Source organism: Pseudoliparis swirei, chromosome 6 (genome assembly GCF_029220125.1).
Source record: "Pseudoliparis swirei isolate HS2019 ecotype Mariana Trench chromosome 6, NWPU_hadal_v1, whole genome shotgun sequence".
NCBI lineage: Eukaryota > Metazoa > Chordata > Actinopteri > Perciformes > Liparidae > Pseudoliparis > Pseudoliparis swirei.
The window spans coordinates 11,234,986-11,249,182 of NC_079393.1; the positions used below are offsets into that span (position 1 = coordinate 11,234,986).

Sequence of the window (14,197 nt, forward strand, 5' to 3'; positions counted from 1 at the left end):
TCTGTACGATGAGGCCATAAAAACACAATAACAAGCTTACGAAAGTCCTTTCAATCCGGAAACGGAAATCTGACTGGAATGTCTGCTCCAAAAACAGATTTCATGCCATAAAGCCTCTCTGTCCCCGCGGGCCTGAGTCCTGCTTACAGACCCGTGAGGTAACCGTGTGGTTCAGAGTGTTTGGGAACCGGGTTCCTGGTGATCTAAAGCCAGCGTCGTGCCCCGAGAGAAAAGGTCTGCATCTTCTTTATGAATCACACGGACTTCAAAGGGATGTAGTGAGGCGACAATGCCTCGTCTTTAATGGAGTGTGTAATGATCAATACACTGAGGGCAGCAACATCAGAGCCCTACAGAACGCTGAGAAGCAGTTATTGAACTTTCAGACACAATAATCTTCATTTCTTTTCCTTCAATGGACCGTTTTCTGCAAAAATCTATACAATGAAGTACGACCCATATACACTGTCTCGTATGGCTATGTACTACATCCATCAAAGTACTTTATGGCCTTTACGTGTACATACTCTTCATTGCAAACGTGCAAAACTACAGTTGTGCATGTTGCAATCATGTTGTTCATTTTCTGACTGTATTGTAAAAGTCACTATTTTGAGCGATGAGGTGTCATAACTAATTCATTAACACTATTTTAGATTATGAAGTCATTTCATTTATGTGTTCATACAAGGCATCTGGAACAAGTAGTGCATCAACAAAATTAAGGCCATCAAGGTCTGTGGAGTTTGAGCCAATAACTGAAAGTAAGTAAGATGCTTGTGAGCATTATATTTATGTAAGAATAAAGAAAAAGCCCAAATTATTGTTTTGTGGAACATGGACATTGTCAATCTCACAGGAGAAAGATTACATTACATGTTATATAAACGTATGTAATACTTGAGGTAAGAGACTAACTCATCCCTCTGCACTGCTTTCATCCTTTGTGCTCATCTTTTCATCACTCACATCAAACAGAGATCATTACCTGGAGAAGTTATGTAATCTCCACCGGGGAGGTTCAGAAGAAGTAACAATTCTCCTCACTGGTGGAGAGAATCACTAGAGGTCTGCAGGATAGCAGAACATTTATTTGACCTATCTGGGAATACTTTAAAGTTGTGTTCTTGTGCTGGTTTAAGGCTGCCATATTGCATCAAAGTGGCACATGGACATGTTCTACTTCCCTTGTTGCACAACCTCTGCTGATCCCAGGTCTGTTCGTTACCACAGTTTAACCCTGACCGTGACTAAGAATCGCGGTCCTGCAATGCGCCGTCCTTTGGGGTGCGCCGCTGGACGCTCGGGTCCTCTAGCCCTGGTCAGTGAGGTAGAAACCTAACTTGGCCACAGACATCTCTCTGCGGAGACGCATCACCTCCCGGAACATCTGCTCCGCTGGACGAAGGCAAAGAGGCGACAACAACAACAAAAGATACAACACGTCAGCTGCCTGAATAAAACCCTCGTTGGCAAAGCAAAAGAGTCATACTGAGAAAAGAACAGATTTCAGATGCAGGTTAGTGTTCATTTACCATCGTGTCTCACCAGGCCCTGCTGGATGTAGCGGATATAAGTAAAGAAATTGCAAACGGCTGCGATCTAGAAAGGTGAGATAAAGACGAGGTCACGTGTGGCAACCCTTAGCAGCAGCGTGTCGAATGAAGGTTGCAGAGATCACGGGATAGTTACCCGTGTTCGGCTGGACGGAGAGATGTAGTAGTAGCTCCCCTTGTCCCCGAGTTTAATGCGATGTCGGCAGAGGCGCGACATGCCGCTTAATGCACATTTTCTACAAACGGAAAGATCAGTTGTCAGACCATTACAGATTTAACCCGCGGGTACACACAAGAGTAAAATCCCCTTCTGGTATTGTTAACAATGAAACTTAGGCAACTTTCAATTAAGACGTGAGAACCCAGTCCAGACACAAACACTTTAGAAGAGAAACAACAACAACAACACAAATAGTGCACAATCAGAGAACGTTAGTCACTGGAAGAGGAAACATTAATATCTGATATTCAGACGCATGCAGAACTCATTCATTTACAGATGTGTTGAAGACCTTTCAGACTTCATGCAACAGCAATGTGTGTTAGTCAAAATCAAGGGATTGTTCCTGAGAGGACTTACGTCTCTATTCCTGCTCTAAAGCCACTGGAAAGAAAAGATGATCTTAAATCAGACAGTGATTAGAAATGTGCCCGCTAATTGAACCCCCCATGGATACGTGTGAAGACATTGAAAACCCTTCAGCGATGACCAGTTCTCATGAGGAGGAACACAAAACCAGAGGAGTGGGTTTTCAGTGTTTAACCGTAGTCGAGCAGTGAATGTGGGAAGAGAGGACACATCGATAGATGATGCGTCGCCGTGGTAACTCACTTGGGGCCGCCACACTCGATGGCGGAGGCTTTGACGATCGGTAGCGCCGACATGGCCACGGGCTCGATGGTCAAAGAGTTGTTTTCCACTGCACTCTGCACCAGCTGCGACAGCTGTGGAGGAGTCATCAATCATGTTAACGTTACTTTGAACTAGGAGGGTCGCAATATACCGGTACTTTAACAATATAAGATTTTTTATATAAAAATATTCATATGGTAATTAATAATTAATTAATTGTATATATATATGGTCTATTCATAGCAGTCTGCTCTCAAGAAGGAAGCCCTCTATCTCCACCTCCCAACACAAAGATGTTGAGTGGAGTTAATTAGCCAGAAAATGAAACACAAAATCAAAGTAAACAATGAATTGGACTTAATTTGTACGTTTTCGGGTTTTTTTTAAACACATTTTCTGTGGCTATTGCAATAATATTGTTATCATGAATTCTTTTGACCAGGATGGTCGTGTAGTGAAAGAGCGATATTGTGACCGCCCCACGTCAAACAATGAAATCTAACAGCGGCAGTTTTAGAGTCGGACCTCAGATCTTGTGAAGGAGAGGCAGGGTCCGATGTCTTCTCTGTAGATGCGGCTCAAGAAGACCGAGGAGCGCTCTACGCTGGGACTCTCCTTCCACAGCAAAAACTCTGCATACAGAACAGAGTCGATCTGAAAAAATCAAACTCACTTCTTAGACCGCTGGTCGTACGCGTCAGCTAAAGCCCTTGAGAGCAATCGATTTAAAGTCCCGTCCCTGCTGCATTATCTCAGCTGCTTCAAGAGCCCAACCAGCGTATTTACAGTCAGATGTTACCACCAATCTTTCACAAACTTTAGGTGTACTTCAAAATAAGCGCGTCAGGCGTTTTCAAGGCGTTTGGGGCCTCAAGAGACCTGGAAGAAGAGATGCAGTTACCTGTCTTCTGTCAGTGCGCTGCCCCTCTCCCCGCTCCTGCCAGCGAGGGTCAAAGGTCACACTGACAGATTGGCCCGGAAGAAGACAGAATATCAGAGAGAGGAGAGCAGGAACAGCAGGCTGAGAGGGGAAGAGAGGAAGAGACACCAGAGGCAGAGAGGAAGAACGAGTCAGGAGAGATTAGTACTGGGAGAAAAGAAAAAAGCAGAGAGAAGTTGAGATACAAGTAACTGGAAACAGAGACGAGGGAGAGAAACAGAAAGGCAACGGTACAAACTTCATGACGGTTACCTCTCGCGTTACCTCTTTGGCCTCAGGCTGAATGGAAACCGAGGAAGTTTCTGGTTTTCCAGGTGAAGATGGAAAGGCACCGCTCGCGCTCTTATTGCGGACGTGGCCCCCGGCATGCTTGTGCGCGCCCCTGGCTCCTGGCGGCTGCAGCTGTGGATGCAGCTGGCGGTTTGGGGAAGAGGGCGTCGATGTCAGCACCAGAGTCTTGAGCGCCGTCACCTCCGCTTGCAGAACATCGATCTGGGAGCCAAACGCAGAAGTACAGAAGAAAAAAAAGAAAGGGACAAAAGTCTGATATCGGAAGGAAAATCAATCACCGTAACTTTATTTTCTGATATCAAATGTGTCGAAAGTTGCCAATTTGTAAGACATTTGGCATCTGTTGAATTCAGAAAGCATTCAGCTGCAATGAATGGATTTAAATGAGGTAAAGGGTCATGATCTTTCACACAGCAACGCCGCCACACACCTTTCCCTGAGCCTCTCTCAGTTGTTTCTCTGCGGCTGCTTGTTTGACGTTGGCTTCATTCACCATCTTGTGAGCTTCCTGTTGTGACGAAGAGTGAAACATTATCACAAAATCATTTCACCAATTGTGAACGGAAAATCTGTTTAAAACATTAAAGCAGTAATAAGTGACTTTTGAACACTTGGACTGCAAAACGAGCTGAAAACACCAACAACGACACACAACGAGCCTTTGTTTACTTTAAGGTCATAAGGTATAACTGGGTATATGTAAATTGAGGATTTGGTGCTTCTATAAAGATGAAGTTCGGCAGCTGCAAGCCAATGAGAGCGCAAAACACGGTCAGAGGTAAACTTAGAGGTGGGAATTCGACCATTTAAAGCACTTTATTTAACAAAAGGGTGGAATGTTGTTGTAAACCTGTATTGAATCACTTTCATTGATTAAAAAAGCAGCGCAGTGTCAAATTCATTTATATTCATTACATTTTGAATATTTCCTTCTGGATTGTGGAAACTGTATTCACCCACCAAATGATTAGACACATAGGGTGCTAAAAATTATTATTTTGGAAAATCCTGATTTTACTATTTTCTTATGTTTTATAGATTAATTAATAATCAAAATGATTAATGCAGTTCTGAGGCAAGGAAACCAAAACAATGAATCACAAGAGGCTAAAGCTTCCTGTGGATCTGAAGGGAGATGAAGAGTTGATCATTGATAGGATGATAATTCTCTGTGAGTTCATAACGAGATGCGATCGCTTTCACATTACACATGTGATCTTATTTGATCACATCATAAATACTGATATGAACAGATTTAAACTATTCCACTATATTGTTTTTTTGTGTAGTTCCCGACAGTGGGAAGCTGAAAGATTAGCGTCACTGCAATGCAAATTATGAATTAGAAGACCACTTCCTCATCACTAACGATCAGCGTCCAAGTGTCCAGGTTACAGCAGTCAGTCGGGGAGCAGTGGTTCTCGCTTACTTCAAACAGACTGGCAGTCAGCTCCTCCAGCTCCTGCTCCAGTTGATTCCTGACCTGCGACAGACGCTCACACTCCTTGTCCTTTAGTTTCAGTTCCTGAATTGTGTGGGAGTAAAGTTCACAGTCACATTTAACAAGGAAGGATATTTGCATCGTCAGCTTTTTTTCAGGTCAGACAATGCTTTGTGCGTCTGCGTGCGTGAACATGAAGTAGGTTACGACACCTTCTGCGCAGCGTCCAGCTGATCCCTGAGGATCTCAGAGCCCTTTTCTCGAATTTCTTTTTCTCTGATTTCCAGCGAGGAGCTACGAAGCCCGGAGAGGTCGCCATGGCCCCGGCTGGAGGTGGGCCCAGCCTGGCCTCCACCCTCCACCCTGGACTTCGGCTCTGGATCCAGATCTACCAACCTAACATAAGATGGCATGGCTTGAGTTACTCTGGAGACAGTCTAATAAGATATGAGGTTGATGTAATGATAATGACCCATTACCCCACAACGCGCCTTCCCCGTTTGCGTCTTGTTGCAGTTCATGTGTATTTTTTTATTTTAAGATTTATTAAAAGATAACTATTGTACACGTCAAACCCCACTAACGAATAAACAGAAAGTGACCCAGGAAAATATTAGCCGATTAAATCGGCCCAGATAATTAATTGCTCATAGGATTAATTGCAAGGCATAACTACATTTATGTTGGGCTAGTTATACCTAACAAACTGACAACTGTTAAATCTGTTCAATACACAATTTAAATATTTAAAACAAAAGTCTGAACAACAACAATCCAATATAAACTTCATTCTAATGTTTCCCGCTTCAGTTGACAAACATTTCCTCGTCATCATCATTTTAAAATCGGACAAAATGATTCAACATCTAAATATGCTCGTTCAGCTCTGATGATGCATCACTTTCCCTCAGAGTTACTGGAAGTGAAACGCGAGTTGCTGATGGACCCCGAACCACAGGTTGAGACCCTTTGCTACCAATGAGCAACATGCAAACGTATGAAGGCTTAAAGTTATCAAAACGATCGTTAACCAGCTTGTAGCCAACGAGTCGTGAGCTCGATAACTCTCCCCTCCGGGTGCGCCCCCCGTTCCCCCGGTACCCGCCCTTACCCGGTGCGTGTCAGCAGATACACCTCCAGCTGGTTGTGTATCCCTCCACTGTCCTTCGGTTGTTGTCGTTGCTGTTGTTGCTGTTAAATTAACTAATACTGAACTAACCGAGCTAACAGGTTAGCAGGCTTCAGTTAAAATCACAGCTGTTTTCAATCAGCGGAGGAATGCGGACGCTGACGTAGAAAAGCGACACGAGCAGCAGCGACGACACCAGCGACTTCAAAGTGCACCGCGGACTTTCGCGACACTTTTCCAGCCGGGTTGTCTTCTCCTCCCCCGTGTCCGTATTTCAAGGCAGAAGAAAAAGAAGACAAGAAAACCCCGAGTGTCTTCCACTCCGCGTCTGCCCTTTACGCGCCGGTCACATGACAGTAGCGCATCCACTCCCAACGCCCAGCCAGACGAGCCCGGGCCGGTCCCGTGAGCAGCCGACTGGCTGCACCGCCTCCGAGCGCGAGGCCACAGCGACGCCTCGTGTGGTTCCCCGTTTATCTGGAGGCGGATGCACGTGAGGCTTGAAACGTGGGGTGTCAAGCCCTAGACATAAATACATTTACAAATAAATCTAAATCCTGATTGCTGCACCGGGATTCTCGCTGACTGAGCTCGAACATCATAGCCCCAAAGGTTGTGTCTGGTCATTTGATGAATCACTTCAAGTAGTGCAAAGAGAAGCACAATACTAAATACTAAAACTGAGGGACAATCTTCAAGACAGGGGTCAAGGTTGAGGAATAAAGCAAGAGCAAATTTCAGGTCCAAGAATTAAATTTCAAATAAAGCACAAGTCAAATTACACCAGTAAAGATAAACGTTTAGTTTCCAGCTTCGCATACTTGGAGGTCCAGTCTAAGTAATTATTGTACCAAAAGGGTTTCTATTATTTACATTTGTTTTACTTTTGCAAACTAATTCCTTGATAATAGGCATAAAAATAAAAATTTGCAGTACAATCATGGAAAATAGTCAAAACCCAATTAAGCACATTGCTTATTGTTAACTGAAATTAAAGCATATTATATAATGTATCTGTATACAAAACTAAATGTATTCCAGTAGTGAGACACGCTGCGCCTCTCTGTGGACCAAGAAGTAAAAGGAATGCGCTGCAGAAATACCAAATAATTTAGAAACAGTGTGTCTATTACATAGTTTGTCCTCCAACTTGCACTGTAAGTTACAATTATTTTACATATGTATAATGTTATACACGCTGAATACCTTGGTCAAAGTTTTTTTTTTTAATGATAAGGGGCACGTTTACACCCAATAGCTGATGGGTTAAAGACCAATTGCAACATGCCCGGTTTGAGTTCTTTGCCTACAGCCAGAGATTGTTGTTTCATATCATCCTTCATCTCTTTCTCCTCCCTCATTTCCTGTCAGCTCTCCACTGTATCCTCTAATAAAGGGAACACAAAGTCCTGATCTGACCTCGCAGGAGACCCCCAGATTGAAAACATGACTAAATGTGCACTCTGTCTATGAACATGCTGCATGGAGCCGAATGGCTGTAATGCAGAATGAGACTTCACATGCGACACAAGCCTGAGATACCATCATATTGTGAGAGCGATAGTCAAAACTAAGTCCACTTTGTTTACATGCGTAGTCGTTTGACTTGATCGCCTCAATGTGATGGTCGCCATTCTAAAATCATCAATATTCATGATGGTTAGAAGTTGAGTGCAACTTTCCATCATCTCGAATCGAACCTCATGTGGAACATTTGTTGTCGTTGGATACTTCTCCAATCTCTCTTCTAAGGTGGTGACAACATGTTGAAAACATCCATTGTGCTCACCTGTATCGGAGCTCGTTAGACCTGAACGGATCTAAAACTACACTTCAAAATGACACTTTAAAACAATCACGTTTTGCCCAGCCAGTTAAAATCAAACTCTTTGACACTCACCGTCCAACGATGCAGCCCTGCTCCTCGGCGGCCCTGCTGTACCTGTGTCTGGCAGCCGGGGCATCAGGTGGGCCGAAGAACACTGCAGAGGAATACACTGCTATTCCAGATCTCCCTGTTCTGAGGACTTCGTATCCTGGACTATCTGTTATTGAAGACGGGGGAGATGAGGAAATATGGACGCTGTGAATTCCCTCCAAAGCATCCATTTGTCTCTCAGGCCGAGCAGAGGCTCATCAGAAAGGTGCAGAGGTCTCCACTGAGGTTACCACCACTTTGTCCAATGCTTGTGTGGTATGTGGTGATCCTGATACCTGTGGGTGCCAAGCAGATACAATAAACAAATTACTTGCTGCAACTTTAAAATCACGTGAAGACTTCACAAGTTTCACTCAACCAACCTCACAGTCAAAGTCTTGCAGACGTCACGGGAGGCATGACCTCTACAGTGTCTGAATAACTTACACACGTGCCAGAGGTTCTCATGCTTAAGGAATTATTTATTTTTTGAGTGAGATATCCAGTGTAAACATTACTTCAACGTCAGAAACAGCGTCACGCAAGTGCGAGACGCTTAATCCAGGATGATTTAAGGACAGAGAAACACCGAATGTACTCACCAAAGTGTTCAAAGCTTTTTCCCAGTTGTTGCAAGAGCATCACAAAAGTGTCAAAACTGCTACACTCGTGCTGTGATCATCTCAAGATTGAACTGTGTCCGCACTTCTCTCTGCTTCTGGTCTCCTGGTTAGACAGGAAGGGTTAATCACTAACACCCTCTGGCGAGTTACAGACCCGCGGTTCACATTCCTTCCAGCAGAGGGCGCAGGACACGCACCCACACCGGATCAAGAGTTCTCCTTGAGGAACGACTGAATGACTGAATGTGACATTAAACCAATAAAGGAGGACTGGTTTAAAGAGAATATGAACTGGGTGTTACATTTTGAGTAGAATGTTTTAAAGAGTTATATTTCCAAAATCTGAACACAACTACTCAGCGCTAAGGCCTTTGACTGACCAATGTGTGGCAGTGCAGGTGCTTTGCTGTCCTCAGATTTGTTCAGATTAACAGGCCCTGGCCTCACAATGCATCTTTGTTGCTGAAACAGATTAACACATCAAGTGACCGGAGGTGCAGGAGTCCCCTGCTCTCCTTTTCTCCAACATCATTCCAACACTTCTCGGGCCACAGTGAGACCTTTTCATATTGTGTGGTGAGTAAAAACTTCACAGCTCTGTGTTCGAGACGCTCACATGTTTTATTGTGACTGCGAACATCTCTTCAAATGTATTGGTGTATTTTAGAGACGTGAAATAAGGAAACGTAATCATTTAAATGAGCAAAATAATTGAAAATGAGTTTCAGTTGATTTAGTGAATCCAATATTAAAGAGGATTAAAGAGCACGTTGAGAAAAGATATAATGCTGTGTTTTTCTTCCTACTTCATGATTTTAGATCTGTGACCAATTTGGCCTTATGAGATCCAGGTTGATCGTTGACGTTGAGCTCAGACGGAGCTCAGAAAACACCGCCACACTGGTTTCCTTCATGTCACGACACAGTCGCCCAGCAAGTCGCACAGCAAGTCGCCCAGCGAGCAGCGATGACTGTGACGTACTCTCGAAGGGTTGCTGATGCAGGTCTGGGGACCTTCTTTCACCTGCTTCTGCGTTGGAAGGGCAGCATTTATAAACTGCTCTATCGGGAGCTCATCATCTTCACTCTTCTCTACTACTTCTTCAGTATTGTTTATAGGTACTCTCACAGCAGAACTGCAATCTTCTTATATTTATTTTTGTACCTGAACATCTTGGTTACAGCTCACTTAGATTTGATTGAAGAATTGTGACCAAGGTTCAAAGTTGAAACTTGTCAGCCATCATTGGAGGACAAACTACGCAACAGAGATATTATTTCTTATTCATATCGTACATGTACGGATAGTAAATATATGTTTGTGTCAGTGGGAGTGATGTGCTTCCTGATTTCTAAAACCAAAGTTATGTGTGACCAGAAGGTGCCACCGGGCTCACCTCCCTGTGTTTAGTTGTAAAAGACTCAACAGATGTTTCCTTCACCAGGTTTGTGTTAAACGATGACCAGAAGAGGCTGTTCGAGAAGCTGTCCATATACTGTGACCGCTATGCTGAGCTCATCCCAGTGTCTTTTGTGCTGGGTGAGTCCGTTTCATAAATCTAAATCTCAATATAATACCGTGTTCCTGGGAGCCTGGCATGCAGTTCTGTACTTGCTAAAGTTGTTTTTTCTTCCAGGTTTCTACGTCACCTTGGTCGTGTCCCGTTGGTGGGGCCAGTTTGAGAACGTCCCCTGGCCGGACCGCTTGGCGGCGTTAGTGGGTGGTCATGTTCGGGGAACCGACGAGGCCTCCAGACTGACCCGCCGAACTCTGATGCGATATGCCAACCTCTCTGGTGTGCTCATCTACCGCTCTGTCAGCACCGCCGTCTACAAGCGGTTTCCCACCATGAAGCATGTGGTGCAGGCAGGTAGGATGTGGAACCACCAGAGCTCACTGGGGTCGGGCCTGCCGGTCTTAGCACAAACACAACCGGACAAATCTGTTTGCACTATTTAAAAGTCCTGAGGAAATTGTGTAAGCTGGTCCAGCATGGCACTGGAACTATTTGTATGAACTTGTCACTACTTGATGATGTAATGAGCTCAGTGAGAAACTAAACACATGGAAACAAACGTCTTAAATGCTCTCTCTTGCATCCCTTTATTTCCGCGCCGTGTTTGCGTCCCTCAGGGTTGATGACATCAGATGAGCTGAGGTACCTGGAGGACTTGCGCTCTCCTCACAACAAGTTCTGGGTCCCCTGCATGTGGTTCATCAGCCTGGCTCTGAGGGCTCGGACCGAGGGCCGCATCAACAACGACGTGGCTCTCACCGCCATTCTCGCTGTGGGTCATCGTGAGCATCGGTCTGCAGGTCAAAAGAGTTGAACGTCATCCCGTTCTGAAACATCTTCAAACATTCCTCTTTTGCCTGTTCTGCTTTTTTCTCTTCTCTGTCCAGGAGTTGAACAGCTTACGGGCGAAGTGTATGAAGCTGTATGGTTACGACTGGATCAGCCTGCCGCTTGTCTATACTCAGGTGCTGTTGATACTCTGTGTTGTAACCGAAATATAGGAAATGCCTTTGCGATAGAACAAATTGTTTTCACAGTTTTTATGTTGTGGTAAATGTGCATCGATTAGTAGAGATAATACTGATGATGATGACGATGATGCAGAGCTCATATTAGGCTGCTGGTGAGTGATACAGAATATGTGTGTCACTATGATCTTTATCATCAAATACCTGAAATCATCAACTAAGTTTGCCAAAATTGTCAATCTAACCTGGCAAAACTCAGCACAACAACAACAACAACAACAATGCAAACACTTGACGAGAGACCTTTCCCTCAAAGATAGTTGTGTAACACACATGCCTGGTGTTTTTTAACCAGGTGGCGACCGTGGCGGTCTACAGCTTCTTCCTGGCTTGTCTGATTGGTCGTCAGTTCTTGGATCCAGCTCAAGGTTACTCGGGCCACGATCTGGACTTCTACCTGCCGGTTTTCACCCTGCTGCAGTTTTTCTTCTATGTCGGTTGGCTGAAGGTGAGGTTCAAGTCACGCTGACGCTGCACAATACATGTCATGAATGTGTCCTTCTGAGCTGTGGTGTGGTCTTTTCTTTTCGGTCTCAGGTGGCCGAGCAACTCATAAATCCGTTTGGTGAAGATGATGACGACTTTGAAACCAACTGGCTCGTCGATCGCAATTTACAGGTTTGGATGGAAAATATTTGCCCCACTTCTACATCAGCTGTCTTGTTCTTCCTGTTTGACCTCTGTTGCCCCTCAGGTGTCCTTGCTGTCTGTGGATGAGATGTACGACAGCCTGCCGCTGGTTGAGAGGGATATGTACTGGAATGAGTGTGAACCTCAGCCTCCCTACACTGCTGCCAGTGCTGAACACCGCAAACCCTCCTTCATGGGCTCAGCCCTGGACATCAGGTTCAGTAATGTTTGTATTTTCTGGCAGACTTTTTTAAATACTGAAAAATACTCTTCTAACCATATAACCATCTATTTAATCTAAACTAGTGTTTCCAAGGAGGAGATGGAGTTTCAATCCAATCTGGAGCAAATCAAAGAACACGAGGAAGCCAACTACTCCACCCCGCTGCTCGGAGGGCTGGGCCGTCTCCTCGGTGTCCAGTCCCCGAACTTTCCTCGCTCCTCCCGGGTCTCTCTGCTGCGCCGCCGCCCTGGAGCTCCACTGAGCCGCTTCCCTCTCTACCTGTACCCAGAGGCTCCATCAACTCCAAGTCAAAGCCGCCAGCCTTTGAACCACGAGCGAGATCCAGACTACGCCTTCTCCACCATGCCCTTGCACGAGAGGCCGGGTTTCTACAGCTGCCCACAGACGCCCATCCACTGTGGGCCCCCGGCGGTGCCTCGCCCGAGACCTGCCCGGCGAACTCCGAACGACTGGGACCGCAGCTGCAGCTCTCTGGCCCCTCAGATGGTTGGCTCACAGCTGCTGCTTCCCGACACCCCCAACCACGTCCCCCCACCACCGTCCTCTGCTTTTCCGTGGCTGAGTGAAGATGGCGAGGTCCCAAGTGCCCCGATGTTCTCGTTCCCAGACCCTCCACCTGAACTCTGCCCAATATCTAAACTCAGACCTGGACGCGGCCTGCTGTCTCGCCGCCCTCCACCTCCCCGCCTCACTCTGGACCCCCTCCCCTCAGCTGACAGCCAGGCCGGGCCCCCAAGTGCGCGCACTGCAGGTAACGGTGGAGAGAGGGTGTTCTCGTTCCCTCCTCCTTCTCGAACCGCGGCTACAAATCCTGTTACTCCCACCAGCAGCCCGAGCAGCATTAATGCAACAACAAGCACCAACGGCGCTGGCACGGCGGCAAGTCTCTGCAACGGGACAAGTCACACAAATTTTAGTAACCATGGGAACTTCAGCACCAACGCGAGATCAAGCAACGGGGGCACCAATGGTGGGCTGAGCAATAACATGAACACAGTTTCCACTTCGCCGCCATCGCAGCAAGAAGCCAATCAGCAACTCTCACCCAATGATTCAGGAATCTCATTGGCTGAAGGGGACCTGCTGGGCGTTTTGCTGGACGGTGGCGTGAAGAAGGTGCAGGACTGAGAAAACAAGGTGTGACGGTTTTTGTGGCATTCAAAATATTTCACACAAACATGCACTAATTTATGCTCCATCTGAACTGCATTAGTCATCTGGAGCCCGACACACAATTCATTCGTATTTTTAACAGAGCAGAGTTAATCTCTACTTTGTGTTAAACTCTGATAGAAAAATGAACCTTCTTGTAACAACTTTTGAGATTTAACAGTTGAAGGAAAAATAATAAAGTCTTTAGTTACTTCTGAAACTCAACGAAAAGAAGCCAACATGTGTATATTATAGTCTTTTCAGTATTGCTCAGTGCACTCTTAAATAAATCGTGTCGAACATGTTATGTTTTTGGTTTGTTTTTGTCAATAAAAATTATAATCTTGAAATGTTTTATTACTATTTTATTACATTATAGAAGACAACTATGGACCCATAAAACAAATAGACAATCACCATTTGCCTCTGTAATGTGGATCATATTTGAAATATGTGAAATTCATTATCATAAGACTAAAAATAATATATATATATACAAACCAAATTCAGAGTTTTGTTTTATTGCAAAACTCAATGCAAGAGGAAAGCAACGGTAGCTCAAATGTAGTGTTTTGATGGAGCCCAGCGCTGATTGGTTGAGAGAGGCTAACGACGAACGGTTCTACCTTACGTTCCCGCAAATGAGATCCCTGGCTACCGCTAGGCACCGTTAGCTACTAAATCTCACTCACATCACTTCAGGTTAGCTACAAGCAAGTTGTTTACAAGCTTTTTAGGAGTCAACTTCTTATTTTAACACACCCAGTTCGTTGATCCGGACTTTTCCAAATATAAACCCGTAAAGATGAAATACCAACCAGGTTGAATTTCCTGCTGCGGTCAAAGCGAATGCGCATTAACGTCATCACGTTCCA

General features: G+C 45.1%; 2 protein-coding genes across 5 annotated transcripts; one reads left to right on the forward strand and one right to left on the reverse strand.

Annotated features, from left to right (window-relative positions):
- Positions 1-271: 271 nt before the first annotated feature.
- Positions 272-8,817, reverse strand: rab3il1 (RAB3A interacting protein (rabin3)-like 1). 4 transcript variants are annotated; one of them, XM_056417287.1, is made up of 12 exons: positions 8,731-8,817; positions 8,111-8,424; positions 5,294-5,477; positions 5,070-5,165; positions 4,071-4,148; positions 3,614-3,841; positions 2,935-3,063; positions 2,389-2,501; positions 2,137-2,160; positions 1,693-1,792; positions 1,536-1,602; positions 272-1,398 (listed from the first exon to the last, which is right to left on the reverse strand). In XM_056417287.1, exons 2-12 carry the CDS (start codon positions 8,317-8,319, stop codon positions 1,313-1,315), a joined length of 1,314 nt encoding a protein of 437 aa, XP_056273262.1. In that variant the 5' UTR covers positions 8,320-8,424; positions 8,731-8,817; the 3' UTR covers positions 272-1,312. The 4 variants fall into 4 exon arrangements, with proteins under 4 accessions (XP_056273262.1, XP_056273261.1, XP_056273264.1 ...); XM_056417286.1 differs by having other exon boundaries at positions 3,602-3,841; XM_056417289.1 differs by lacking the exon at positions 2,137-2,160.
- A 448-nt stretch (positions 8,818-9,265) lies between these two features.
- On the forward strand, positions 9,266-13,672 carry best1 (bestrophin 1). The gene is made up of 10 exons (XM_056416968.1): positions 9,266-9,327; positions 9,571-9,870; positions 10,197-10,291; positions 10,389-10,622; positions 10,886-11,040; positions 11,156-11,233; positions 11,592-11,744; positions 11,834-11,914; positions 11,991-12,142; positions 12,233-13,672. The coding sequence occupies exons 2-10, from the start codon at positions 9,719-9,721 to the stop codon at positions 13,296-13,298; spliced, it is 2,166 nt and encodes a 721-aa protein (XP_056272943.1). The 5' UTR covers positions 9,266-9,327; positions 9,571-9,718; the 3' UTR covers positions 13,299-13,672.
- The last annotated feature ends 525 nt before the right edge of the window (positions 13,673-14,197 follow it).

Bases quoted from the DNA above. Each gene is read 5' to 3' on its own strand.
- rab3il1 (XM_056417286.1), bottom strand. From the start codon at position 8,319: ATGGATGCTTTGGAGGGAATTCACAGCGTCCATATTTCCTCATCTCCC. The intron at 3,064-3,601 runs GTAACCGTCATG...TGATTTTTTCAG, and splicing joins CCAAAGAGGTAACGCGAGAG to ATCGACTCTGTTCTGTATGC. The intron at 1,793-2,136 runs GTAAGTCCTCTC...TTCCGTTTGTAG, and splicing joins TTTAGAGCAGGAATAGAGAC to AAAATGTGCATTAAGCGGCA.
- best1 (XM_056416968.1), top strand. From the start codon at position 9,719: ATGACTGTGACGTACTCTCGAAGGGTTGCTGATGCAGGTCTGGGGACC. The intron at 10,292-10,388 runs GTGAGTCCGTTT...TTTTTCTTCCAG, and splicing joins CCCAGTGTCTTTTGTGCTGG to GTTTCTACGTCACCTTGGTC. The intron at 10,623-10,885 runs GTAGGATGTGGA...TGCGTCCCTCAG, and splicing joins GAAGCATGTGGTGCAGGCAG to GGTTGATGACATCAGATGAG.